The 27,987-nt window shown below is 40.8% G+C and overlaps 1 protein-coding gene across 1 annotated transcript in view; it reads left to right on the top strand.

Moving 5' to 3' along the window:
* The window catches only part of SYNE1 (spectrin repeat containing nuclear envelope protein 1), a 501,407-nt gene that overhangs the window by 449,067 nt on the left and 24,353 nt on the right, over nucleotides 1-27,987 (top strand). The window contains 8 exon segments of the mRNA XM_070376885.1: nucleotides 1,164-1,326; nucleotides 12,164-12,351; nucleotides 13,258-13,408; nucleotides 17,027-17,209; nucleotides 17,467-17,604; nucleotides 22,621-22,812; nucleotides 23,727-24,060; nucleotides 26,495-26,563. Of these exon segments, the coding sequence (XP_070232986.1) occupies nucleotides 1,164-1,326; nucleotides 12,164-12,351; nucleotides 13,258-13,408; nucleotides 17,027-17,209; nucleotides 17,467-17,604; nucleotides 22,621-22,812; nucleotides 23,727-24,060; nucleotides 26,495-26,563 (1,418 nt within the window).

Raw genomic sequence — 27,987 nt, 5'->3', positions numbered from 1 at the left:
TGTTTTTTAGGCATGCCATGTAGTGAATACTGGGCTTCTTGTGGCAAAGCCATAAAGAATCAGGTTCAATCCTTGGGTTGGGAATATCCCCTGGAGTAGGAAGTGGCAACCCACTCCAGTATTCTTGCCTGGAAAATTCCATGGACAGAGGAGCCTGCTGGGCTACAGTCCAAAGGGTCGCAAAGAGTCGGACACAATTGAGCACGCGTGCCATCACTGCCATGGTGAGTAGTGGACCAAATTAGGCTCTGAAGGTAGAAGACTGGATAACAGTAGATCTGGCACCTGCCTTCTGCCATTTGACAATCCAGTAGGCCCTTAGTTACCTTTGACATGATCTGGCATCATGAAAACTCAAATTGCATGCTATGCTAAGTCACTTCAGTCGTGTCCGACTCTGTGTGACCCCAGAGATGGCACCACACCAGGCTCCCCCGTCCCTGGGATTCTCCAGGCAAGAACACTGGAGTGGGTTGCCATTTCCTTCTCCAGTGCATGAAAGTGAAAAATGAAAGTGAGGTCGCTCAGTCGTGTCCGACTCCTAGCGACCCCATGGACTGCAGCCCACCAGGCTCCTCCATCCATGGGATTTTCCAGGCAAGTGTACTGGAGTGGGGTGCCATTGCCTTCTTAAGTGTGTTTTCTTCTTTGAACTAAGTTTCTGCTACAGTGTTGCTGAAACACATCCCAGAGGAGCTGAAGTGATCGGAACCATGGAGATGTGATCTGTTTAGTGACAAATCATTGGAAATGTTAACTTTTTCTCCCAGTTATTCTTGGTAGAAGTATACATTATATTATTTGTGAAAGTACGTAGTATAGATTATATTATTGATGAAGTCACATGAGGTTTCTGTAACTGTTGTATCATTATAGTTGTGTTGAGGATAACCATGGCTAATATTCTTTTTAATGTTTCCCATGTACTGGCACCATCGTTATTCACCTAATTTGAATCTCATAAATACTGTGACTTCTTCTCTATTTTATAGACAAGCAAACAGAGACACAGAAGGGCTATGCCACCGCCCACAATCACACAGACAGTAGGTGGCTGAACCAGGTTGGACTCTGGGTTTAGACCCAGCTCTGGCTTCTGTTCCTGAGGGATGCATGAGTGAGGCCTCTCCCTGAAGTTGACATCTCTCCTTTTCTGCCTACAGGGTAAAGAAGCTGAAGGAGACTCTGGTTGCAGTACAACAGCTGGATAAGAACATGAGCAGTCTGAGGACGTGGTTAGCCCACATCGAGTCAGAGCTGGCCAAACCCATCGTCTACGATTCCTGTGACTCAGAAGAAATACAGAAAAAGCTTAACGAGCAGCAGGTAAAGTGTAAAACAATAGAAGGAAAGAATCAATAGGTTCTTGAAAATTGGTCCTTCTGGGCAGAATAGAGACATGAGTGTGAGATGGTGAATTGGGATGGGAAATCTGGAAGAAGCTGGGCAGGATTGGTGAGAAAGGGGAGGCACTGGCTAGACAGGTGTTTGGGGCAAATACATTCCATCTCCTCACAGAGTTGACTCTTTTTAAAAAAAAAAATATGTATTTACTTGTGCTGGGTCTTAGTTGCAGCATGTGGAACCTTTAGTTGTAACATGTGGGATCTAGTTCCCTGACCAGGGATCGAAGCCAGGCCCCCCTGCACACAGAGTTTTAGCCACTAGAAAACCAGGGAAGTCCTCACAAAGTTGACTCTTAAGTAGATCTACCATCATAGGGTTAATGTCACCGGTCCTCCAAGAAGCCATCCTAAGGTGGAAGCTTGGGTTGAGCTGCAGTGATATATCCAGAACAGTGCTAACAGCTTTGTTTATTTATTTGTGAGTCATTAACCCGCAGCCATAGTCTTAGGAGCCCTTTTCTATGTTCTGCACACAGTGTTTTTGAGAGAGATCACAGTGCATGCTTATCGAGTTTCTAGAGTCTAAATAATTTAATTTTGCAAGGAGGATTGCATGACCTACAGACCACAGACTATAATGTCATCTTCACGTGTGCAGCAAACACAGCACCATACCCAACCCAACAAAGCAAAAGAGGGTAACCCTGAAAAATACATGCAGAACGGATTTTCACTTCCCACTGTCCTTGCTGATTCTTATACAGCATAGTAGACTCCAGCTGTCAGTAATCAACGCCATACATCCCCTATAAGATGTATTGCTATTTCATGCTTTTAAATTATCTTTGAAAATTCTACCGATCTCAGTTATTTCCATTACATTAAGCCATTTTATTCAAGTTCCTTAATTTTACAAAATGTATAAATATACCTATTTCTTCAGTCCTATGAAATGTTTTATGTACTTTATAAACTATTTAAACCAAAGAGAATAGATATTAAAATACAGTTTTTAGGAGTTGGGGTTACTTTGATATTTAAATTAGCATTTCTTTTGTAAGAAATTGTTAGCAGGATATTTTTCACTTGTAAGATTAAAATCCTCTGAAGGACTCTAATGAGTAACCCTGGGGGTTGTGGTTTGCCTCAAGTTTTTCCCACACATTTTCCTGGAGAACATGGTAATGATATAGACAAGTGATAAGAGTTGAAATGCTAATGGCCAGTATTGTGATTTAGCAAATGTGAGAAAACCAAAACAGTATCTAGTTAAAAATGGTAAATTGATGATATGCATTTACAGTTCTACCTGTTACTAAAATCCCCAATAAAGTGATAGCAAAGGGGATAAAAGGTCAAAACCCTAAACAGCAAAAAAAACCAGAAGATAATAGAGCTGACAGGCATCCAAGAGAATTTGGAAGATGGATAGTAGATAAAATAGCGATGGTGCTAGCAGAATGGAGGAGGAAGACAGCTGCTTCCTGCTGCAGACGGAGTTCCCAGAAGTCTCGCTCGGGAAGTGGAACTATCAAGTCTGCAGGGCTTTAAAGGGAAGATTGCTCGAAGGTCAGAAAAAGGAGTGGTTCAGTGAGCAGATCCCGCCTAAGCCCAGCTAGTCAGGCAAACCAGAGGGACCTTTAATTTGATAATACAGGATGCCATCAGTGCTTCAACCACTCTATTAAAAATAGAGGGAATAAGTGGAAGACTGTACCAAATGGTCTGACTCCCACCACACTGCATCCGGTTAAGCCTGCAGCCAGGATTCGTGCAAGAGTTTCAAAATCCAATTCAGTTATGCTGTAAAAGCCCTCTCCCTCTCCCAAATAAAGTGGAAAGGAAGAAATGATCAAAGGAGTAAAGCAGGAAAAAAATTCCCAAAATGAAAACTAAACACTTCTAGAGCACAAACCCTACAAGCGCCCTGGAAAATTAACACAAAGCAAAGCTATTACAAAACTTCAGAAGATGGATAAAGAGATTTTAAGGTTTCCAAGATGAAAAAGTTTGATTTCTCCAAAACCATGATGGCAGCTAGTATACAATGGCAGAATGCCTTCTACAAGTTAGAAGATAGTTTATGATTTAGAATATTATATCTGCCACTTAATATATAAAATAGTTAGCCTTCTCTGCACACATTCACAAGAATCTAATGAAGGATATGCTACGTATAGTGAAATGAGAGGAAAAATAATATTCAGGAGAGAAAGAAGGAAATCCCCAGGGTGATGGTAAAGGAAAGTCCCAGATGACAGTGGTTCTGTCTTCTAGCAAGAACCTGTCCAGACAGGAGTAGGGAGTCTGTGCACCCTAAAAGGGATGTCTCCAAGGAAGAAAACAGCTGAACTAGGGGACCTGATGGACTTAACCATACTGGAAGGAGTTTTTTTTTTTTTTTTATTTTGTATTGGGATATAGCTGATTAACAATGTGATAGTTTCAGATGAACAGCAAAGGGACTCAGCGATACTTATACATGTATTCACTCTCCCCGAAACTCCTCTCCCATCCAAGCTGCCACATAATATTGAGCAGAGTTTCCTGTGCTATCAGTAGGTCCTTGTTGGTTACCCATTTTAAATATAGTAGTATGTACATGTCCATCCCAAACTCCCTACCTCCATCTTCCCATCCTTCCCCCTGGCAACGAGGAATTCTTGGAAGGAGCTTTATTAGCACCATAAGAGAAAGAATGCAATGTAAATTAGCAATACAAATTCTAAAGAGAAAAAGAGAGCAAGGGAGAGAGAGAGAGAGAGAGAGAGAAATGAAGAACTATTGATTTTAGAAAACAAAAAGTTGTGTAAGAAAAGAAATATAACCATAACGTATTTTGTAGCTCAAGTGTGAAAAATATTAAAGAACTGTAATCTTGCAAAGAAATGATTATTGCTTTAGCTATAAGAGGTGCTAAACCAATAATTGGAGCCTGGTGAGTCATGTAGAAGTTTATTCCTTCCCTACTGTAGACTCACTGATAATGTCTAACATTTAAAAATCAAGAAATACTAATATAAACATGTTACTTAGAAAAACAGAAATAAAAACCAGAAAACTGAGCTACAAGAGATGGAAATGGTTATTTCTGGTGAAGAATCTGGTATGAAAAGGGCATTACTTAATTAAAGGATCAGTAGATTTTTAATATATTAATAAATGTTCATATAGACTTCTAAAGTTTAAAGGCAAAAAGATAAACAACTGTACACTAACAGTTAAAAGTAAAGACTTTCTGGATTCAAATATTGGCCTTACCACTTTTTTGTGTGACTTGGAGCAAAGCAATGAACTCTTTTAACCCTCAACTTCCTTACAGATAGGATGCTAAGAATCAGAGTACATGACTCACAGTGTTATTACCGGTTAGCAAGAAAAGCACTTAGCACAATGTCCAGCACAAAGTGGGTGCTTAGCAGATTTTACTTTAATCATATCATATTTACTAGTTTCCTTTATGGAAAATATTTGACCATAGATTTTGTTAAAAAAAAAATGTATATATAGCATATTGGATCCATGCTTTAAAAAAACAGAAAAAGTACTCTGTCTCCAAAGGGGAAAAATTCTGACAAATATTTAAATGAACAGATTTTCTTCCATTTTCCTATGTGGAGTTTCTATATGTCTGTCTTGCCAATGTACTTAATTCTTACTTAATTCTTACTGCCAATGTACTTACAAATTTAATTGGGCAGAAGTATATAAGGCTTGAGGTGGCTTCAGAGGATGTTTTGTCAGATTTCTCTGTGTTATAAATGAAAAATAATGAATCCAGAGACACTGTGGGGCAATTGGAGACCGTTACCAATGGAAGTTAAAGCTGAGACTAAAATTGTGATCTGTGTTTGGTTTCTTATATAATTATAAAATCCCTCAAGCTTTATTTTTTAATGTTGATTTGAACAAAAACTTTTGAGCAGAAGCACATGGAGACTTTTCTCCAATAGTTACTGTGGGAACCTGGCCAAGCACCTGGAAGTAAGTCTCACCAAACTATGGAGGGCCCCCATGACTGGGTCGATGAGAGGTGTCAACGCTGGGCCTCCAGCCATTTGTCAGAGTCTGGGTTTCACACGCCGGTGCTGGATTCCACTCTTGAATCTCTGCTCTGAGATAGACTCAAAAGCATATAGAGGAGTGATGTTATCAAGATGGTGGCCTAAGCCATTCCTGACTCAAGTCCCCATCACAAGAAGACCAACAAGCAGCCATCCATAGACAGAGCACCCCTGTGAGAACCCCAGAACCCAGGCTGAGGCTGTGGCACCCCCTGGACCACAGAGACTGGGAAGGCCCACATTAGAAGATGACAGGAGTGGCTGCACTCTGCCCCCATCACCCTCCCCAGGCTGGCACAGCTCTGTACCAAGGGGACCGCCCAGGCCTGTGGTTTTTCCAGTGGAAAAAGAGAATGTCCCAGGTGGACGTCCAGCTTCCCCAGGACTGTGTGATGCTTCCCAGGAGGCCCAGTGGGGTCTCACTTCACAGGGAAGAAATCTGTAGGGCCCATCTTTAGGGAATCTGATAAGATGGAGAAGGCATGGGGGCTTACAGCACCCACACTCAGGTCTCGGTGGAACTGCATTCCTGCTTGCAGCTGCACCCAAAGAGAGATCCTAGCCAGCACCTCTGCTCATCAGCAGAGCCCAGCCAGTGGCCCTGTCTAGCCTGCAGACCCACTTGGCAGCTTTACCTGATTTGGGTCCCCAGACAACTGGCCTTCATCTTTCTTGGCCTAGGCAGGGAGGCAGATGCCCAGCCCCACCCAACAGCTGAACACTGTCTCCACCCGACCCCACCAGGAAGCCTGGCCAGAGAACCCAGGCAGCCATGGAGCCCATCCAACAGCCCTGCTTGGGCAGGAAGCCAAGCCAGTAGCCCTACCAACTGTTGGGCATAGCCTCTGGCCTTGCATAGCCAGGGAGCCTGAACAGTGACCCTGGACAGCCTCAGCCCACCCTATAATCCCTACTCAGTGGTGGAGTCCAACTGAGGGACTTGTCTGATTGCTCAACACAGCCTGAAACCTAGGCTATGGCCCCACCCAACAAAGGCTTTCTTATCAAGAAAGCCTAGACAACAACCCAGCTTGACCATGAAACACAGTCTCTGGACCCACTCACTGTGGGATTCAGCTGGAGGGCTCTCTTAATCAGAGAGTCTGGCCAGTAATCTTGCCCAACAGGGGAGCACAGCCAGGGGCCTACCTGATGGCAAAGCCTTGTTTATGGGCCTGCCCAATTCCAAGGCCGCAGCTTTGCATCATCACAGAGCACAGCCTGAAGCCTCACCTGAACAGAGTCCCGCCAGCATCACCCTCCAGTCTGGGAGCACAGGCTGAGACCCCATCAAGAGCAATTGCAGAGACCAGCCTATAGCCCTGCCCAGTCATGAGTCCAACCAGTAACACTGCCCTGCCAGTAAACGTAGCTTGTGACCTCATACAATCAGAGCTGATTGTAGGGCCCAACCAGTAGCATACCCTGCCCCACCCCAACCTCAGAGCATGGAACATTTTCCAGGATAGATTATATGTTAGACCACAAAACAAGTCTCAATAAATACAAGAAAGTGTAAATTACATCAAGTGTCTTTCCAACCACAATATGAGATTAGACATCCATGGCTGGTTCAGGTTGATGTATGGCAAAAACCACCACAATATTGTGAAGTAATTTCGCCTCCAATTAAAATTAATTAATTAAAAAATTAATCACAGGAAGAAAGCTAGAAAATTGACAAATACGTGGAAATTAAACAACACACTCTTAACCAGTGGATCAAAGAAAAAATCAAAAGAGAAATTAAAAACATCTGGAGATAAACAAAAAAGGAAACACAACACACCAAAACTTAAGGGATATAGCAAAAGCAGTTCTAGGAGAAAAGTTTGTAGAGATAAACACCTCTATTAAGAAATAAAGATCTCAAATAAACAACCTAACTCAACTCAAGGAACTAGAAAAATAAATACAAGCTAAGCCCAAAGTTGACAGAAAAGAGGAAATAATAAAGAGTAGATCAGAAATAATGAAATAAAGAATAAAAAAACAATACAAAAGAGTAACAAAACTGAGTTGGTTCTCCGGCACTATAAACAAAATTGACAACAAATTTTAGCTAGAATATCTGCTGGATCATCGAAAAAGCAAGAGAGTTTCAGAAAAACATCTATTTCTGCTTTATTGACTATGCCAAAACCTTTGACTGCGTGGATCACAATAAACTGTGGAAAATTCTGAAAGAGATGGGAATACCAGACCACCTGACCTGCCTCTTGAGAAACCTTTATGCAGGTCAGGAAGCAACAGTTAGAACTGGACATGGAACAACAGACTGGTTCCAAATAGGAAAAGGAGTACATCAAGGCTGTATATTGTCACCCTGCTTATTTAACTTCTATGCAAAGTACATCATGAGAAACGCTGGGCTGGAAGAAGCACAAGCTGGAATCAAAATTGCCAGGAGAAGTATCAATCACCTCAGATATACAGATGACACCACCTTTATGGCAGAAAGTGAAGAGGAACTAAAAAGCCTCTTGATGAAAGTGAAAGAGGAGAGGGAAAAAGTTGGCTTAAAGCTCAACATTCAGAAAACGAAGATCATGGCATCTGGTCCCATCACTTCATTGGGAAATAGATGGGGAAACAGTGGAAACAGTGTCAGACTTTATTTTTCTGGGCTCCAAAATCACTGCCGATGGTGATTGCAGCCATGAAATTAAAAGATGCTCACTCCTTGGAAGGAAAGTTATAACCAACCTAGATAGCATGTTAAAAAACAGATATATTACTTTGTCAACAAAGGTCCGTCTAGTCAAGGCTATGGTTTTTCCAGTGGTCATGTATGGATATGAGAGTTGGACTGTGAAGAAAGCTGAGCACCGAAGAATTGATACTTTTGAGCTGTGGTGCTGGAGAAGACTCTTGCGAGTCCCTTGGACTGCAAGGAGATCCAACCAGTCCATCCTAAAGGAAACCAGTCCTGGGTGTTCATTGGAAGGACTGATGCTGAGGCTGAAACTCCAATACTCCAATACTCATGCGAAGAGTTGACTCATTGGAAAAGACCCTGATGCTGGGAGGGATTGAGGACAGGAGGAAAAGGGGATGACAGAGGATGAGATGGCTGGACGGCATCACTGACTCGATGCACATGGGTTTGGGTGAACTCCGGGAGTTGGTGATGGACAGGGAGGCCTGGTGTGCTGTGATTCATGGGGTCGCAAAGAGTCGGACACGACTGAGCGACTGAACTGAACTGAGCTGAACCAAGAAAAAAATATAGGGACCAAAATAAGTTATTTTAAAAATTATAAATGAAAATGGAAACATTACGAGAAATATCAAAGATCATAAAAGATTACTATGAGCAGTTATAAGACAAAAAATTGGACAATCTAGGAAAAATGGCTAATTCCTAGAAGCATACAATCTACCAAGAATGGATCTTGAAGAAATAGAAAATCTAAACAGAGCAATAATGAATAAGGAGGTGGAATCAATAATCAAAAACCTCCCAATAAAGAAATGTCCAAGACTGGACATTTCTATGACCTGGTATCACAAGTGAAATCTACCAGACATTTACAGCCATTTCATCTCACTCTTTCAAAAAATTGAAGGGAAAAGAATGCTCTCAAACTCATGTTATGAGTCCAGCAAATAGCAAAACCAGATAAGGACACCATAGGAAAACTATCAACCAATATGCCTGATGAATATAGATGCAAAAACTCTCAATAAAGTACTGACAAACCAAATTCAGCAGCACTTTAAAAGATTATACACTGTAATTAAGTTGGATTCATTCCTAGAGTGCAAGAATGTTTCAACATATGCAAATCAGTAAATATAATACATTGCATTACTAAAATGAAATAAAAATTGTAGGATCATCACAATAGATGCAGGGAAACCACTGACAACATTCAAATGATAACGCTCAACAAACTGGGTATAGAGAGAATGGACGTCAGCATAATAAAGGGCATGTGTGACATACCCAAAGCTAACATCATACTCAGGGATGAAAGGTGAAAACAAGACAAGGGTGCCCACTCACCAGTTCTATTCAACGTAGCACTGGAAAGCCTTGTCAGAGAAACTGGGCAAGAAAGGAAATAAAAGGCATCCAGATCAGAAAGGAGGGTGTAAAATTGTCTCTGTTTGCATGTGGCATGGTCTTACACATAGAAAAATCCTAAACACTCCTCCAGAAACCTTTTACAACTAATAAATTCAGGAAAGGTGTAGCATACAAATTCAACATACAGAAATCATTGTGTTTCTGAACACTTAACAATGAAGTATCTCTAAAATAAAGAGAAAAATTCCATTTACAATGACATCAAAAACAATGAAATGCTTGAGGAATAAATTCAACTAAGGAGATGAAAGATATGTACTCTGACACTGTAAGACACTGATGAAAGACACTGAATAAGACACAAGCAAATGGAAAGATATCCCATGGATTGGAAGAATTAATATTGCTAAAATGTGCATACAAAGCTATCTGTAGATTAAATGCAATCCTTGTGAAGATTCCAATGGCACTTGTTACAGAAATAGAGAAAAAAAAAAATCCTGAAAGTCATGGAACCAAAAAGATCCCTAATAACCAAAGCAGTCCTGAGTAAGAACAAACCTGGAGGCATCACACTTTAGGATTTCAAGTTAATATTACAAAGCTTTTGTAATAAAAAAAAAGTATGGTACTGGCATTAAAAACAAACACACAGACCAATGGAACAGAATAGAGAGCCCAGAAATAAACCTACATGTGCAGTCCACTAATATTTAACTAATAAGGATACTCAATGGAGAAAAGATAGTTTCTTCAAAAAATTGTGTTGGGAAAACTGGATATTCACATGCAGAAGAGTTAAACTGGACCTCTATCTTACACGACATAGACAAATTAATTTGAAATGGATTAAAGGCTTAAATTTAAGACTTGCAACCCAGAGGAAGACATAGGGAAAAGGCTCCTTAACATTGGTCTTAGCGATGACTTTTGGAAGTTCAGCCAACAAAAGCAATAATGAAACAGGTAAGACTAAATCAAACTCTGAAGCTTCTGCACAGCAAAAGTCATGATCAACCAAATGCAAGGGCAACCTAGGAATGAGAGAAAATATTTTCAAACCACATATCTGATCAAGAGTTAGTATCTAAGATGCACAAGAAACTCGTATATACACCTCAATAGCAAAAAAAAAAAAATTATCCAATTTAAAAATGAGCAAAGGACCTGAACAAGCATTTTTTAAAAGATTATAGTCAAATTGCCAACAGGTACTTGTAAAGATCCTACTAATCATGGTAGAAATGCAAATAAAAAACACAGTGAGATATCACCTCACACCTGTTGGATGGCTATTATCAAAAGACAAGAGATTAAAAAGTACTGGCAAGGATTTAGAGAAAATGGAACCCTTAGGTACTGTTGGTGGGAATGTAAATTGGTGTAGCCACTATGGAAGAGAGTATAGATGTTCCTCAAAAAAGAAAAACTAGATCTACCATGTGTTCTAACGGTTCCACTTTTGGGGTATGTATCTGAAGGAACTAAAATCACTATCTTGAAAAGATATCTCCACTCCCATGTTTATTGCAGCATTGTTTACAAGTGAATGCATGTAAGCATCCTAAGTAGCCATCAACAGATTAATGTTTATCTTTCTTGTTTAAGGCACTGAATTTGCCCAGAGTTCTACCATATCAAGTCTTCCATTCTACCATATTAACTGCACAGAGTGTAACAAAATATACATTATTTTTCTGTTGAGCTTTTAACTCAATTTACTCAAAGTATTCCATTATTACAAAGGAGGCCGACTGGTGCAATGTTTTGCTTGTCCTATTCATTCAGGTCCTCAAGGTATTTTCCTTTTCTCTTATACAGTTCTTGAATTTGCCTAATTTTTTTTCTCTTGATCATTCCTCAACTTATTCAGGTAACTGGGATTTATATTCTTGTATGTAGATTCTTCTTCCTGCTTTTCTCCTTAACACCAGATCCCAATGTCTTCTTCACAAACTGTAGCTTACTGTTGAATGCAATAACAGTGCCATTGATTAACTTTGGAAATTTCATAAACTAGACACAAGAAAATAAATTCAGTCAAATATTTCTATTTCACTAAACTGTTCTTTCAAATCTCTTGCACAACCGCTTTCAGTTATATAGGATTTATCACAGGAATTGCTGGCCCTAAAACATAAAATATTACAGAATTGAACTTTATCATCCTATTTCATATCTTCCTTCTGTCCTACATTTAAATTTGGTCATTGAGGAAGCTGCTGATAATGATGTCATACATGGTAGAAAACCAAGGTCCCTTAAACCATGGTACCTTTTAATGATGGTGGAATTAACTGTTTAAAACAGTTTGCAGATCCTTGGAGATCAAAGTGAGTGCCGGCTCTTAACAGGAGCACACGTACTCCTTTGATTGATCTATGGATTGGAATGGAAGTGATATATCTGTGAAATAAAAACTGGGGCAAGATTCGTTGTTCAGCCACTAAAGAAGCTCATTTTACTCTGCACAGGTGATGTGGTCTTACTTGTTCAGTTGATATTTTGGCATGGGTCACATAGGCCAAATATTTCAAGACTCATTTTCTCATACTTTTGAGCTTGCAGTATTTCATAAAGGAAGTTGAAGCTTCGTGCATTCAAGGAAATGAAATACTTGTCAAGGTTTTGCCTAACCATTTCTGAGTCAGTGAATACAGCTGTAGTTTCTTCCCGTTGGTAAACAAGTGTTTGAATAAAGCACGTCTCCTTCCCCGCAGGAGCTTCAGAGAGACATCGAGAAACACAGCACAGGAGTGGCCTCTGTGCTCAACCTGTGCGAGGTCCTTCTCCATGACTGTGATGCCTGCGCTACAGATGCCGAGTGCGATTCCATCCAGCAGGCTACGCGAAACCTGGACCGCCGATGGAGAAACATCTGTGCCATGTCCATGGAAAGGAGGCTCAAGTAAGTGGGGATGTGCACACAGCTGAAACAGAGGAAGGACAAAAAAATCAATAAATAAATTTATCCAGGGTATCTGCTGTTCACCATTTCCTTTTGGTTGCAATGTCCAAATATAGCCTCAGTTTCCCAAACTTGTCATCTACGTTCAGTTAGAAACATAAGTAGGTATAAAGGTCACTTATAAATATAACAAGCCAAGTGACACCTGACCTAACAGTTTAAATAAAATTAGAAAAATTAAAATATGCCCTTGCTGAACAAGTATTATGTTATATAATCCGTGGTATAAAAAAGTAACTTTCTTTCATTAAAAAGGAAATAATAAAACAAAAGGACTTCTCTTGAAGCCTTTTGAAATTCAAGGTGGTAAAAAATTAGTGATGTGTTAGAAAGTGACCACAATTACTTGAGGCACAGAATCTTCATGCTCTCTGGGGACCTCCTGGAAGCTTAATATTTGTCTTGCCGTCATTGGTTGATTTTGATGAGGATGAATGACGTTCAATGAATTTTCATACCTTAGTTTTAGTCCAGGGAACCTCAGGATGAGTGTGCACTGAGAGCAGAGTGTTACACTTTTAAACTTCCTTGCACATATCCAGAACAGTTCATACCATGTGCTTATCAGATTCAGTTTGACTTGTTCCAAACCCAGAGCTGCAGGACGTGTGTTTAAACACACACACACACACACACACACACACACACACACAGCTGTTTCATTTCAGTCAAACAGTTGTTTCTTTTTCAGTCTGGGCGAATTTGACTCAAGGCACAGTTAGTTACTGCTTGGCACAGCAGCTGCTCGTTTTGGGCACTCTTAATCCTGGTTGCAGGCATCGGACAGGGCTCTGGAGCATAAACAGTCTCAAACAATCAGATTCTGTTCTTTCCTTTCTGTCTCAGAATTGAAGAGACATGGCGATTGTGGCAGAAGTTTCTGGATGACTTTTCTCATTTTGAAGATTGGCTCAAGATCTCAGAAAGGACAGCTGCCTTTCCCAGCTCTTCCGGGGTGCTCTATACAGTTGCCAAGGAGGAACTAAAGAAATTTGAGGTGATTTTCAATGCCAAATATTTCATCTTTATTTTGCTATGAGAGTAGCCAGCTGGTCTCTGGTGTCTCAAGACCCAAACAAACTGTTTGCCCACATACTATTTGTTCAGACAGCTAGGTGATGACTTTCTGGTCATCTTTCTTATTACATCATGATATGTAAAGAAGACGAAGTTTTTACTTTAAAATTATCAAGAATTACAAATAAAGTAGTAATGAAGGGAAACTCTGTTAGAAAACAGGAATCATGATTCCCCAAAAATGATCTTGGCATTCTTTTAACTTCACAGTGCTTTATAATCAAGCTTCTAAGACTCAAATATGATGCCATTCCATACTATAACAACTATAATATGTGTGTGTGTGTTCAATATATTTTCTTGATTTTTTTCACTTAACTGGACTGTGTGTGTATGTATACATATACATGTATATGTGTGTGTTCGTGTGTGTGTGTGTGTAAGTGCATGCTAAGTTGCTTTAGTCATGTCCAACTCTTTGCGACCCTATGGACTGTAGCCCACCAGTCTCCTCTTATCTTTTAATCATTGATAAATGGAATTGACTCCAGAATTGATCAAATATTTTAAATCATAAACCAACTGTAATTATAAATGAGGAACAGCACCATTGAGTCACTAAGATTTTTCAAATTTATAGAGAAAAATAGCAGCAGTATAATCATATTCATCAAGAAAGCAATCATTCAGTAACTGATTCTAGTTCCTTGCCTGTGTGGGCAGTCTCACATCTGCTCTATCACTGTGATAGGAAACCCCAGTTCTCAACTGCCTCTCATTTTCACCGAGGACTGGTCCCTAAAGTTGACCATTTTTTAATTTGAAGTTTCTTTGCCAGTCAATATCCATTGATTGGCAGTTGTGTTCTCATATATATTAACCGTGAACAGTTCCGATGCATGTTATCTTACAAAAATCATTCTTGGTTGCCAAGTCTGCCCCAAGCTCCCGGAGATATTTTAAAATAAGACTAAAAATTCCAACCAAATTCAGCTGGATTCATTTTTACCTTGTAATAGCAATTAACCAGTCTTTTTTTTTTTTTTTGAGACCTGTTATAGTAAATGTGAAGTTTGGTTTTTGTTCTTGTAGGGTTTAAAATCTAAGAGTCATAGATGGACAGCTACACAAGCTATACAAGTGTTCAAATACTTGTGAAATAAACAAGAGTTATTCTGCTGTCTGAATATGGACCTATATATAACTATTCCACTAAATCTCGGGGGAAAAGAATTCCTATCTAAAAGACTTTTCCTTAGTAAAACTCTAGTAAAAAGCCACAATAAACTCTGCAGTAGATTTCAGATTATCCTGGTGTGAACCAGTGCTAGTGGAAATATTCTTGTACTGCATCTTATTACTCACAGCTTCATAAAGGTTAAACCTTCTATAATCGGCTTCCACTACAAAGAAGATTATGTAAGATCTTTTATGATGCTATTTTAGACTCAAGACTTTATGACAAAGGTTAGCCATATAGTTAAGCTTATAATGCTATTTATATAACTAGCTATTCATATAATGCTGTATAAATATAGCATTATATATATATGCTATTTATAAATATAAATGCTATTTATACAACTAGCTAGATATAATGATTGATTCTATTATTTTTCTTTGTAGTTAATTTTCTTAAGAGAAAAATAAATTACAAAAATGAGATTTTGAGGGCAATTTTTGCCTGTTCAGTTTCACAAACATTGGGGACAGATGTAGGGGTGCTGGGGTCCCCACCTGTTATGCCCACCTTCACCTCAGTGAGAACATATATTCTGTGACTTCCAGTAATTGCAAAAGCTGAACTTTCCTTACTATTTCCTTTTCTGGGGAAATAATTTGAAGTTTTATAAAATAGATGGTTGAATTTACTTAGATGACGGCTCTTAAAACGACTCTCAGAAGGAAAGCCATCTCAGAGGCAGGAGTTTGGTAGCATGTAAACAGTGTGATGAGCCAAAGGAAGCAAAAGTTTGGGATTTCGATGAGTGCATTTCAATTAGTCACACAATTTTCTATCCAGTGCCAGAATAAAAGTTGGTCATAAATCACACACCTAAGTTTGAAATGTAAAAGCTTCATTTTATTTTGGCCAAGTGACTCTTATTGCTAGGGTTAGGCTATATTGCAGAGAAAAAGAAGTACTTTACCTGCAGAAACTGTAAGGCGTGCATGGGGTAACCTCCAAAGTACATATACTCTACTCTGTAATACTCTGTAAGGTGTCACATCAGCTTTAAAATGTTTCATACAAACCAAATCATTCGTGGGCACAGCAAAAAACAATAGAGTATGTTCGAAACTTTTTTCTTTGTAATGTTACTTCTGTTTTACTAAGCTGTTGTTCTTAAAAGTCAGTAATAGCTTGCAATTAAAAGACATTCAGACATTCTGCAAAAAGTAGTTTTATTTTTTTTTAAAGAGAACACCAGAATTGAGGCAATTTCTGGATTTCTTAGGAAATAACATATTTTATAAATAAAAGAAGCAGTTTTATGATAGATGTTTTTTTCTCAGTATTGACATCAGAAACTTGGAACATTTTAAACTCACGTTTCAGCATACATTCATATTTTTGTGGGCTTCCCTGGTCGCTCAGTAGTAAAGGACTCGCTTGCTAATGCAGGAACACAGGTTTAATCCCTCAGTTGGGAAGATCCATAGGAGAAGGAAATGGTAACCCACTCCTGTATTCTTGCCTGAGAAATCCCATGGACAGAGGAGCCTGGCGGACTATAGTCCATGAGGTCGCAAGAATAGGACATGACTTAGTGACTAAGCAACAACATATTTTTGTAATGAGTTTGCTTTATGGGAAAGTGTTCTTAGGCTATTATTTTAAAAGCTATATTACATATGTATATCATGTGTGTTATATATGTGAGTGAGTGTGTGATAGGACTTCCCTGGTGGCTCAGACGGTAAAGCTTCTGCCTACAATGCGGGAGACCCGGGTTTGATCCCTGGGTGGGGAAGATCCTCTGGAGAAGGCAGTGGCAACCCACTCCAGTACTCTTGCCTGGGAAATCCCATGGGAGGACGCTGGTAGGCTACAGTCCATGGGGTCGTAAAGAGTCAGACACGACTGAGCGAGAGTGTGTGATAGTCGCTCAGCCGTGTCCAACTCTCTGTGACCCCATGGACTGAATGAAGCCCACCAGGCTCCTCTGTCCATGGAATTCTCCAGGCAAGAATACTGGAGTGGGCTGTCATTTGTATATGCATATATAGGTATGTGTGCACATTTCATATGCACGTATCATATGAATATGTGTATGTTCTACATGTGTATGTTCTACATGTATATGTACATATTCTATATGTGTATCATATACGGATTTGTATTTATACAAATATTTATTACTGGTTGCCATTTTCTTTTGTATTTTTGTTTGATCAACTCCCTTTCTTAAGCCACATGGGTAACATGAGTTTTCTTTAACAAGGGAAAGTTTATGCTGGTTACCAAATGTCTTTTCCTGTTTGAGGGGAAGAGTTAACCTCCCATTCTGTCTAACATCACAATGGGACGCCCAGACACCCTTGCTGAGAGCACTCCTCAGATCTCCCCGGCTGATGTGCTTCTTTGTGGTCATAGGCTTTCCAGCGACAGGTCCATGAGAGCCTGACCCAGCTGGAGCTGATCAACAAGCAGTACCGCCGCCTGGCCAGAGAGAACCGCACGGACGCGGCCGGCAGCCTCAAACAGACGGTTCACAAAGGCAACCAGAGATGGGACAACCTGCAGAAGCGCGTCACCTCCATCCTGCGCAGACTCAAGGTCCATGCTGCGCCTCCTCTGTAGCTTAGAGGCCAGGAGGACAGAGTGGGGCCATTTGAGTAGAGTGTTAGGACATAATCTCAGTGACTTTGTAAGACAGGGATGACAAGACGGGTATCTAGCATATGATTTATTTGGTAAAACATTGTGGTGTTCTCTTCGCCCATTGAGGAAATGACTTCCCAGGAGGAGGCTGGAATTGGCGGTTCCATCTCAGCATGTCTGTGGCTTTTTCACTTGTGTTCTTTTCTCTCCAGCATTTCATTGGCCAGCGGGAGGAGTTCGAGACGGCAAGGGACAGCATTCTGGTGTGGCTGACGGAGATGGATCTGCAGCTCACCAACATCGAGCACTTCTCTGAGTGTGACGTTCAAGCTAAAATAAAGCAGCTCAAGGTAATAGAATAATAGTGATTTTTTTTTCAAATTGGTATGCAGAGAGTCTGAAGAGGAAATGATTTATAGATACTTCTGTGAAGAGCATACTAAAGAACTGTTCTTTTTTAAAACATTTATTTGGTTTTTAATTGAAAGATAATTGCTTTACAGAATTTTGTTGTTTTATGCTAAATATCAGTGTGAATCATCCATAGGTATACATATGTCCCTCTTGAACCTCCCTCCCAGCTCCCTCCCCACCCCACCCCTCTAGGTTGCTACAGAGCCCCTGTTTGAGTTCCTGAGTCATACAGCAAATTCCCATTGGCTATGTATTTTACATATGAGAATCTTTGCTTTTTTAAAACGTAGATCTTCTTGACTGAAAAGAAATTCAGAAAACAGAAAAATATTAAAAATGAAATAAAGAGCATTATCAGGAGATACAACTCCCCTTAACACGTAAACTTTAAGTATGAACTTGATTTGCAAGGCTGTCATTTTCATTTTTGATGGTGGTTTTTTCTGTTGGTTTCAAGCACTTTCAGATAGTTTGACTCCCATGATCCAGACCAGTTCAACTTTCTTATATTGAAACTTCATTCCGCACAGACTGCATTCCTAGGTGCCAAATTAATGTTTAAGTATATTTGATATGTTTCATATATAATTAAAAACCAGTGGTTAGTTAAACATTTTACATCAGTTCAGTTCAGTCGCTCAGTCATGTCCGACTCTTTGCAACCCCATGGAATGAAGCACGGCAGGCTTCCCTGTCCATAACCAAATCCCGGAGCTTGCTCAAACTCATGTCCATTGACTCCGTGATGCCCTCCAACCATCTCATCCTCTGTTATCCCCTTCTCCTGCCTTCAATCTTTCCCAGCATCAGGGTCTTTTCAAATGAATCAGTTCTTCACATCAAGTGGCCAAACTATTGGAGTTTCAGCTTCAGCGTCAGTCCTTCCAATGAATATTCAGGACTGATTTCCTTTAGGATTGACTGGTTGGATCTTCTTGCAGTCCAAGGGACTCTAAAGAGTCTTCGCCAACACCATAGTTCAAAAGCGTCAATTCTTCGGTGCTCAGCTTTCTTTACAGTCCAACTCTCACATCCATACATGACTACTGGAAAAACCATAGCATTGACTAGATGGACCTTTGTTGGCAAAGTAATGTCTCTGCTTTTTAATATGATGTCTAGGTCGGTCATAGCTTTTCTTCCAAGGAGCAAGCGTCTTTTAATTTCATGGCTACATTCGCCATCTGCAGCAATTCTGGAGCCCAAGAAAAAAAAGTCTGTCACTGTTTCCATTGTTTCCCCATCTATTTGCCATGAAGTGATAGAACCACCCTCTTTCAACAACACAAAAGACTCTACACATGGACATCACCAGATGGTCAACATCGAAATCAGATTGATTATATTCTTTGCAGCCAAAGATGGAGAAGCTGTATATCAGTCAGCAAAAACAAGACTGGGAGCTGACTGTGGCTCAGATCATGAACTCCTTTATTGCCAAATTCAGACTTAAATTGAAGAAAGTAGGGAAAACCACTAGACCATTCAGGTATGACCTAAATCAAATCCCTTATGATTATACAATGGAAGTGAGAAATAGATTTAAGGACCTAGATCTGATAGACAGAGAACCTGTTGAACTATGGATGGAGGTTCATGACACTGTACAGGAGACAGGGATCAAGACCATCCCCATGGAAAAGAAATGGAAAAAAGCAAAATGGCTGTCTGAGGAGGCCTTACAAATAGCTGTGAAAAGAAGAGAAGTGAAAAGCAAAGGAGAAAAGGAAAGATATAAGCATCTGAATGCAGAGTTCCAAAGAATAGCAAGGAGAGATAAGAAAGCCTTCTTCAGGGATCAATGCAACAAAATACAGGAAAACAACAGAATGGGAAAGACTAGAGATCTCTTTAAGAAAATTAGAGATACCAAGGGAACATTTCGTGCAAAGATGGGCTCAATAAAGGACAGAAATGGTATGGACCTAACAGAAGCAGAAGATATTAAGAAGACGTGGCAAGGATACACAGAACTGTACAAAAAACAGCTTCACAACCAAGATAATCACGATGGTGTGATCACTCACCTAGAACCAGACATTTTGGAATGTGAAGTCAAGTGGTCCTTAGAAAGCATCACTACTCAGAAAGCTAGTGGAGGTGATGGAATTCCAGTTGAGCTATTTCAAATCCTGAAAGATGATGCTGTGAAAGTGCTGCACTCAATATGCCAGCAAATTTGGAAAACTCAGCAGTGGCCACAGGACTGGAAAAGGTCAGTTTTCATTCCAATCCCAAAGAAAGGCAATGCCAAAGAATGCTCAAACTACCACACAATTGCACTCATCTCACACGCTAGTAAAGTAATGCTCAAAATTCTCCAAGCCAGGTGCAATACGTGAACCGTGAACTTCCAGATGTTCAAGCTGATTTTAGAAAAGGCAGAGGAACCAGAGATCAAATTGCCAACATCCATTGGATCATCAAATAAGCAAGAGAGTTCCAGAAAAAAACATCTATTTCTGCTTCATTGAGTATGCCAAAGTCTTTGACTATGTGGATAACAATAAACTGTGGAAATTCTTCAAGAGGTGGGAATACCAGACCACCTGACATACCTCTTGAGAAACCTATATGCAGGTCAGGAAGCAACAGTTAGAACTGGACATGGAACAACAGACTGGTTCCAAATAGGAAAAGGAGTATATCAAGGCTGTATATTGTCACCCTGCTTATTTAACTTCTATGCAGAGTACATCATGAGAAACGCTGGGCTGGAAGAAGCACAAGCTGGACTCAAGATTTCCAGGAGAAATATCAGTCACTTCAGATATGCAGATGACACCACCCTTATGGCAGAAAGTGAAGAGGAACTAAAAAGCCTCTTGATGAAAGTGAAAGAGGAGAGGGAAAAAGTTGGCTTAAAAGTCAACATTCAGAAAACTAAGATCATGGCATCTGGTCCCATCACTTCATAGGAAATAGATGGGGAAACAGTGGAAACAGTGTCAGACTCCAAAATCACTGAAGATGGTGACTGCAGGCATGAAATTAAAAGTCTCACTCCTTGGAAGGCAAGTTATGACCAACCTAGATAGCATATTCAAAAGCAGAGACATTACTTTGCCAACAAAGGTCCGTCTGGTCAAGGCTATGGTTTTTCCAGTGGTCATGTATGGATGTGAGAGTTGGACTGTAAAGAAAGCTGAGCACCAAAGAATTGACGCTTTTGAGCTGTGGTGTTGGAGAAGACTCTTGAGAGTCCCTTGGACTGCAAGGAGATCCAACCAGTCCATTCTAAAGGAGATCAGTCCTGGGTGTTCTTTGGAAGGACTGATGCTGCAACTGAAACTCCAATACTTTGGCTACCTCATGCGAAGAGTTGACTCATTGGAAAAGACCCTGATGGTGGGAGGGATTGGGGGCAGGAGGAGAAGGCGACGACAGAGGATGAGATGGCTGGATTGCATCACCGACTCAATGGACATGGGTTTGGGTGAACTCCGGGAGTTGGTGATGGACAGGGAGGCCTGGCTTGCTGCGATTCATGGGGTCGCAAAGAGTCAGACACGACTGAGCGACTGAACTGAACTGACTGATAGGACCAGATGCCATTATCTTAGTTTTTTGAATGTTGATTTTTAGGCCAGCTTTTTCACTCTCCTCTTTCACTAACTTTCACTAACCTGAAATATCAATAACTTCAGATACACTGATGATACCACCCTTATGGCATTAAGTGAAGAGTAACTAAAGAGCCTCTTGATAAAAGTGAAAAAGGAGAGTGAAGCATTTTACATGGGGAGGGTTATATATTAGATATGAGGATTCCCTCAAAGGAAGAATGTTTAATATCTTGAATAATATGCAATGAAGCTTATGAAATTTTCATCCCAAGATAAGAGAATAAGTAGACTTTTTTTATAAGAATAGTCATGTTGCCTTAGAGAAGGAAATGGCAACCCACTCCAGTATTCTTGCCTGGAAAATCCCATGGGCAGAGAGGCCTGGTTGGCTCCAGTGCGTGAGGTCGCAAGAGTCAGACAGGACTTAACAACTAAACTACCACTCATGGTGCCTGTGACTTTAAAGTTGTCATAATAAAGCAAGGAAATTACCTTTACTTCTAGATTCTCAGAATAAAAAAATCATAAAATAGCCCCAGTATTTTATTTAATAGACCAGCCTCTCCATCCTTCCCCTTCACCTCAACTCTCCCAAGTTGTTTCACAGGTAGAAATACCTATTTAAAAGCTTTAGCAGGAAATTTCTACCAAGTGGTAGTTGAATCTTTTCTATCTGGACTCTGGCAGGATCATAGCATTTATAACCGCCCTCTTTCTCCCTTGGCATTCTTTTTATTATTGGGAAATTTCAACTATTCCAGAGTTTATTCTTGTGTTGAATTAAAATTTATCCCTTGAAACATGTTCCCTGAGGCTTATCTGTTTTGAATCATATAAAATAAGTCTAAGGAATCCAGAATTACCTGTTTTTCAAATAATTACAGTTTTTCCTACTTATGTCCTGAAATAGTCAAATCATCTGAGAAGAATTTGTGATATTGTGATTTTGGATGGTTTTTCTTACTCATGTTTGACATCTTGGAAAATCTAAAATTTAAATATTGAATAGAATTCTTTAAAATGCTAAATTAACTCTGGTGGCTCTCTATTGCTTGCCATTACTTTTCATCAGGGACAGCCAGTGCTCTCAACTTTATGATGGGTTTGAATGTTTTTTCCTATGATTCTCTTACCCACACTGTCCATGGTGGTAAATTTTATTAGGCAAAGGCGCCTCTCTGGTCATGGAATTCTAACAATTCCATTTCTGCTTCCTGTTCTGATTTCAAAATTTTATAGCTTACTTTAGAAAGTAATAGCCTCTTGGCTTGTCTTTGTCTATGGTAAACTAAATATCCCCTACATGGTTTTTCTTAATATGTATCTTAGAGTTGCTTCATGTTTATGTGAGTCATGAGAAATTAACATGAGAGGTATGCTCCCTAGGCCTTCCAGCAGGAAATCTCATTGAACCACAATAAGATTGAACAGATAATCGCCCAAGGAGAACAGCTGATAGAGAAGAGTGAGCCCTTGGATGCGGCCGTCATTGAGGAAGAGCTGGATGAGCTCCGACGTTACTGTCAGGAGGTCTTTGGACGCGTGGAAAGATACCATAAGAAACTGATTCGTCTGCCTGTACGTGACACTGTTTTTTCATGGTCATGAAGTCTAAAGAGAATTAATAATGTGAGATCAAGTAGCATCGTTTAGTGGGTACTGGACTCTGGAGCCAGAGTGCTTCATATGGCTTGCCTTAGTTTCGTTAATGTAAACCTGGCTTAATAACTGTACCTATCTCATAGAAAGGATTGCTTTGGGCATGATATGAGTTCATATATAAATATATATATATATTTGTATTTATATATATATATACACATACATGCATATAAAGAGCTTAGAAGAGTACTTGGCACATATCTTCCATGGAAGATCAAGAAGCTTCTAGAGGAAACAAGGGGATAAAGGTGAGCAGTGTTAAACAGTGGCCCAATTGATGTGGTTGTTTAGCTGAATTTATTTTTCTTTTCCTTTTCCCTAATTGCTACCATAATCATAGCTCATTGTCAAGATGTTATTATTAGAATATTTGTCATCTTCTGTGATAAAGTGTATTTTCTATCTGGAATACAAGGTGTAAAAGGCCCAGGGTTTTATGTAAAAAGCTAAGGTGTTATCAGTGATTCCCTTTGGCTCCTGATCTGTGCCATTCAGTACTTACTGTGTTGCAGGTTAGATACTAAGTTATCTTTATTTACAGTATCTTATTTAATCTTCTGTCAATTTTTTGAAGTAGGTCTTAATATTATCTCCATTTTACCAGCAATAAAATTGAGAATTTACTAGATTCACGTATAAGGCATTTTGAAAAGTGCTCAGAAGATACTTATTTATTATTCAATGATAGGAAGTTTAAAATTAACCCTACTAAGACAGGGATGTGGTCCAGCTAGGCTTGCGTGCTGAACATTGATGAGAGGCAGAGCACAGAGTGGGGAGGGGACCAGCTGACCGCTGCAGTAACAGGGCTGTCTTGCCTGCGTTTCTAGCTCCCAGATGATGAGCACGACCTCTCTGACCGGGAGCTGGAACTGGATGAGGCTGGAACTCTGTCAGACCTCCACTGGCGGGACACCTCCACGGACGGCGTGCTCTCCCCGCAGCCTTCCTCCAACCCCTCCCTCTCACTCGCCCAACCCCTCCGGAGTGAGAGGTCTGGACGAGACACCCCCGCCAGTGTGGACTCCATCCCCCTGGAATGGGACCATGACTATGACCTCAGCCGTGACCTGGAGTCCGCCGTGTCCAGAACCCTGCCGTCTGAGGACGAAGAGGGTCCGGAAGATAAAGATTTCTACCTCAGGGGAGCTGTTGGCTTATCAGGTAGGAAAGAGCTCCTCCTATGTGTATGCTAGCTTGAAAGAAAATACGAAGGAATGGATACTGTCCTGAAAACCCATAGCTAAGCAGAATCATCTTCCTTCTCCCATCAAGGGAACTTGGACTCAATGGCGTAATTGGATATTAACATGGTTCACAAATGCAAAATTGATATGACCACTGATTTATCCCACATATGCTTACATTCTTACTACATGACTGGCGCTTTATAAGTACTGGAAATACACAGTTCCTTTTCTTTTCAAAGAGCTTACGTTCTAGGGTGGTAGTGTGGTATAGTGTGGAGGTGGTTCAGTTGCTAAGTCGTGTCCGACTCTTTTTGATCCCATGGACTGGAGCCCACCAGACTCCTCTGTCCATGGGATTCTCCAGGCAAGAATACTGGAGTGGGTTGCCATTTCCTGCTCCAGGGGATTTCCCAATCCAGGGGTCGAATCTGCATCCCCTGTATTGCAGGCAAATTCTTTACTTCTGAGCTACCAAGGAAGCCCTAACACTCTAGGGTGGAACACAGACAAATAAGAAACACCTGTGTGAAATGTTTGGCACTGGAGTAGCAGGGTACACAAGGTGATGTGAAAACAGCCCAGGGGTGGCTGAGCCAGAGCTTTGGAGAAAGGGTTTAGAGAAGAGACCTGTGCTGAGACCTGCAGGATGAATAGAAGTCAGCCAGGAGGATGTGACAGTGTCCAGAGGAAGAAAAGAGAGGACGCCCATCTCAGCTTTATGACCAGCCTCAGCACTTTCAGTCACCTGGAGTTTGTCTAGAATGACAGGGCTGTAGATTGAGAGGTGGAGAGTGAACAAAGAGGAGATGGAAAGACGAACCAGGGCCTGGTCATACAGCAACCTGTTTATCATGAAAAGCAGTTTTACCGTGAAGACCCTAGACAGTCACAGCAGGGCTCTAAGGAGGGAGGCAATGTGATCTGATGTCTGTTTTCAAAGAACCTGTCTCAACAATATCTAGAGAAGGGCACATTGAAAGAAAGTCCAGATGGAATCACTTTACAGTCCAGGACACAGATGTGGTTATGGCCTGAACTAAGGAGGCAGCGCTGGGAATAGATGAAAGCTATGAGAAATCATGAGACGGCTCCTGCGTGACTGATGGCTGATTGATTGGATTGCGGCTGAAGTGATTTTTCTGGTGTGAACATCTTGGTAAAAGAAGCAGGTGGTCCTAGGCTCTGAGGACCATGAGTAGGAGAGAATGTTCTGGGTGGCTGTGGAGCCACCGGGGCAGGGCAGTGAGAGAGCAGGAGGCAGTGAGTTCCTCTGGGCACGTCCTGAACTTGAGATGCTATGGCCTATCCCACAGGAAAAAGCCAGCAATGGATGGCTACATGGGTCAGGAACCAGAAATGTAGACTAGATAGTTATCCACATGTCAGTGGTCCCCAAGGAAAGAAAGGAGACCACACAGGAAGAGTGTACAAAGGGAATCAAGACATATGAAGCCTCAGGAAGCACATATAGTGAAGAGGTGGACAGAGAAAGAGGAGCATTTTAAGAAAGGTGAGTCGACATAGAATAAATAACCAGAGGCCGATTTGTAGCCCTTATAAACGCATCTCACACATTCCCTAAAAGACAATTTCTGCTTTTTCTTTGTGTGATGGTTCACATTTGGATTCCCAAGAGGCTGATGCTGTACAAAAAGAAAATGATTTCTCTCGTTTCTATTTTGTTTTTACAGTACAGCCTAATAACTAAGCATTTTGCATCTAAAGCAGAAATACTCAATATGCAGTCCCTCAGCCACACATGACAGCTGAGCACTGAAATGTGACTGTGCAGATGGATATTTGCTGCACCCAGTGCCCTTACACAAACACATAGAATTCAAAGACTTAGCACAAAGCAAGTGTGTAAAATATTAATAATAGTACTTATGTTGATTACATGTTATACTTTAGATTCATTGATGAAGTAAAATTAAGTATTGAATGTATTTTCATCCCTTGACTTGTCATTGTGGCTCTTAGACTCTTTAAAACAATGTATGTTATTTCTGTTGGACAGCACCGCTCTAGAACCTGTATGGATTGCAATTCCAGTTATGCCGCTACTAGCGGTAGAAACTTGAATGAGTAACAATTCCCCTGAGCCTCAGTTTTTTTCACCAATAAAATGAGAATAACACTTCCACACACCCTGTAGGGTTTCTGTGAGGATAAACGAGTGCCCAGAACATCGCCTGGCTCATAAAACACTCTCCATCAATGAGAGCCTTTATTATGATTTATTTCAGGAACCCTTTGGTGGTCGGACTCAGACTTCTCTGTATGTTCAAGAATTATCGGCCCAGAATGATTAATTTCCTTTTTTCCCTCTAGGAAAGTTATTTTCTTGCCATCAGGGGATCCAGGTTTGCAGACCTTAGCTGTCAACTTAGACTGTGCTCTTTTTGCAGATGTAGTGATCCCTGAAAATCCCGAGGCCTATGTTAAACTCACAGAAAGTGCAATCAGAAATTCCTCTGGTAGGCACCAAAGCCAAAGCAGACCTCCCCTGCTCACCTGTAACCAGCCTTCTCCTCTCCGAGCACCTTTACCCGCCCTTTCACAGCTCTGTGCCACAAGCATGTTAAGGCAGAAACTTCTTCTCTGACTGCCGTCTCAGAAACAAAAACCCAAACCACTTGGTTGATCCACACCAAGAGTAAAACTTCAGTGAAAGTGAAAATGTTGGTCACTCAGTCATGTCCGACTCTTTGTGACCCCATGGCCTATAGCCTGCCAGGCTCCTCTCTCCATGGAATTCTCCAAGCAAGAATACAGGAGTGGGTAGCCATTCCCTCCTCTAGGGGATCTTCCCTGGGTCTTCCCAGGGATTAAACCTGGGTCTCCCACATTGCCGGCAGATTCTTTACTGCCTGAGCCACCAGGGAAGCCCATAGCTCCAGTAATCAAGTGCGGTAAAATAACCATTCAACTTGTGAAATGGTAGTCACTCTCAGTAAGTATGAACTATGATGCCTATTAATGGCAGAAAATAGATGGAAACACTAGTCTTAGCATTGGTGCTCTAGCTCCCTGCTTGGTTGTAACAGCTCTGACTTTATGACTTCAAGGAGGAATTGCAGACCCATCACTGGCTGGGGAGTCAGGGCTCAGGGATTCTGTCCCAAGTTCACTAGCTTATAGGTGGGACCCCAGGCCCACTGTTTATCTTCCTGATCTCTGGGGGCCCATAAAAGACAAAGGATGAGTCAGGTATTCAGCTCCAAAAAATTAGACTCTCGCTGTAGACAAACTGTAGTTCAGAGTCTGTAATCTGGAGGACAATGGAGAGAACAGGGTTGGACCCTGGTGATAGGGTGTTGACTCGTGAGATTATTAGTTTACACTTAACGTTTCTATAAAAAAGCAAAAGGATGAAAAATAAAGTCTCATTGCTAAAATGGTGACTACCTGAGTGATTCCCAGTGAGAGACTTCTTCCAGGTGTATTTAGAAGGCTTTCTTTCCAAAAGAGAATTAATAAAGCTTACTAATGTTTACTGTGCTTTCACCCTGCGCTAGCTTCACTCTGACGATCATATTCTTGTTGAGTTCAAAGACTGTACCGCACACGCACACACAAATTTCCAAAACAACATCACGTCTCTCAAAGGTAAGCCAGGAGTTCTAAGCTCAGAGTGGGAGCACGCCTGGATGGAAATGCTAAAATTTTCACTTTCTCCTGGTTTTGTTTCAAGTTTCAGACAAAATGAAGTCATTGCTAGCGTGGCTCCTCCACACATACCTTTTCTCAGCTCACGTGAAGTCTTGCCTTAAGTGAAGGGTGCAGCCACTTGAGACTTCAGGGGCACCATCTTCTCCTGAGATGCAGAGAGGAAAATAAGATGGTGTGACTTTCTGTTTGATAAGTGACTGCAGAGGGAGCCTGAGACGTAACTGATAAC

The sequence above is a fragment of the Bos mutus genome, chromosome 9 (genome assembly GCF_027580195.1).
Source record: "Bos mutus isolate GX-2022 chromosome 9, NWIPB_WYAK_1.1, whole genome shotgun sequence".
Lineage (NCBI taxonomy): Eukaryota > Metazoa > Chordata > Mammalia > Artiodactyla > Bovidae > Bos > Bos mutus.
Note: the sequence above shows the minus strand (reverse complement) of the source record. Positions and strands in the feature narration are given on the sequence as shown.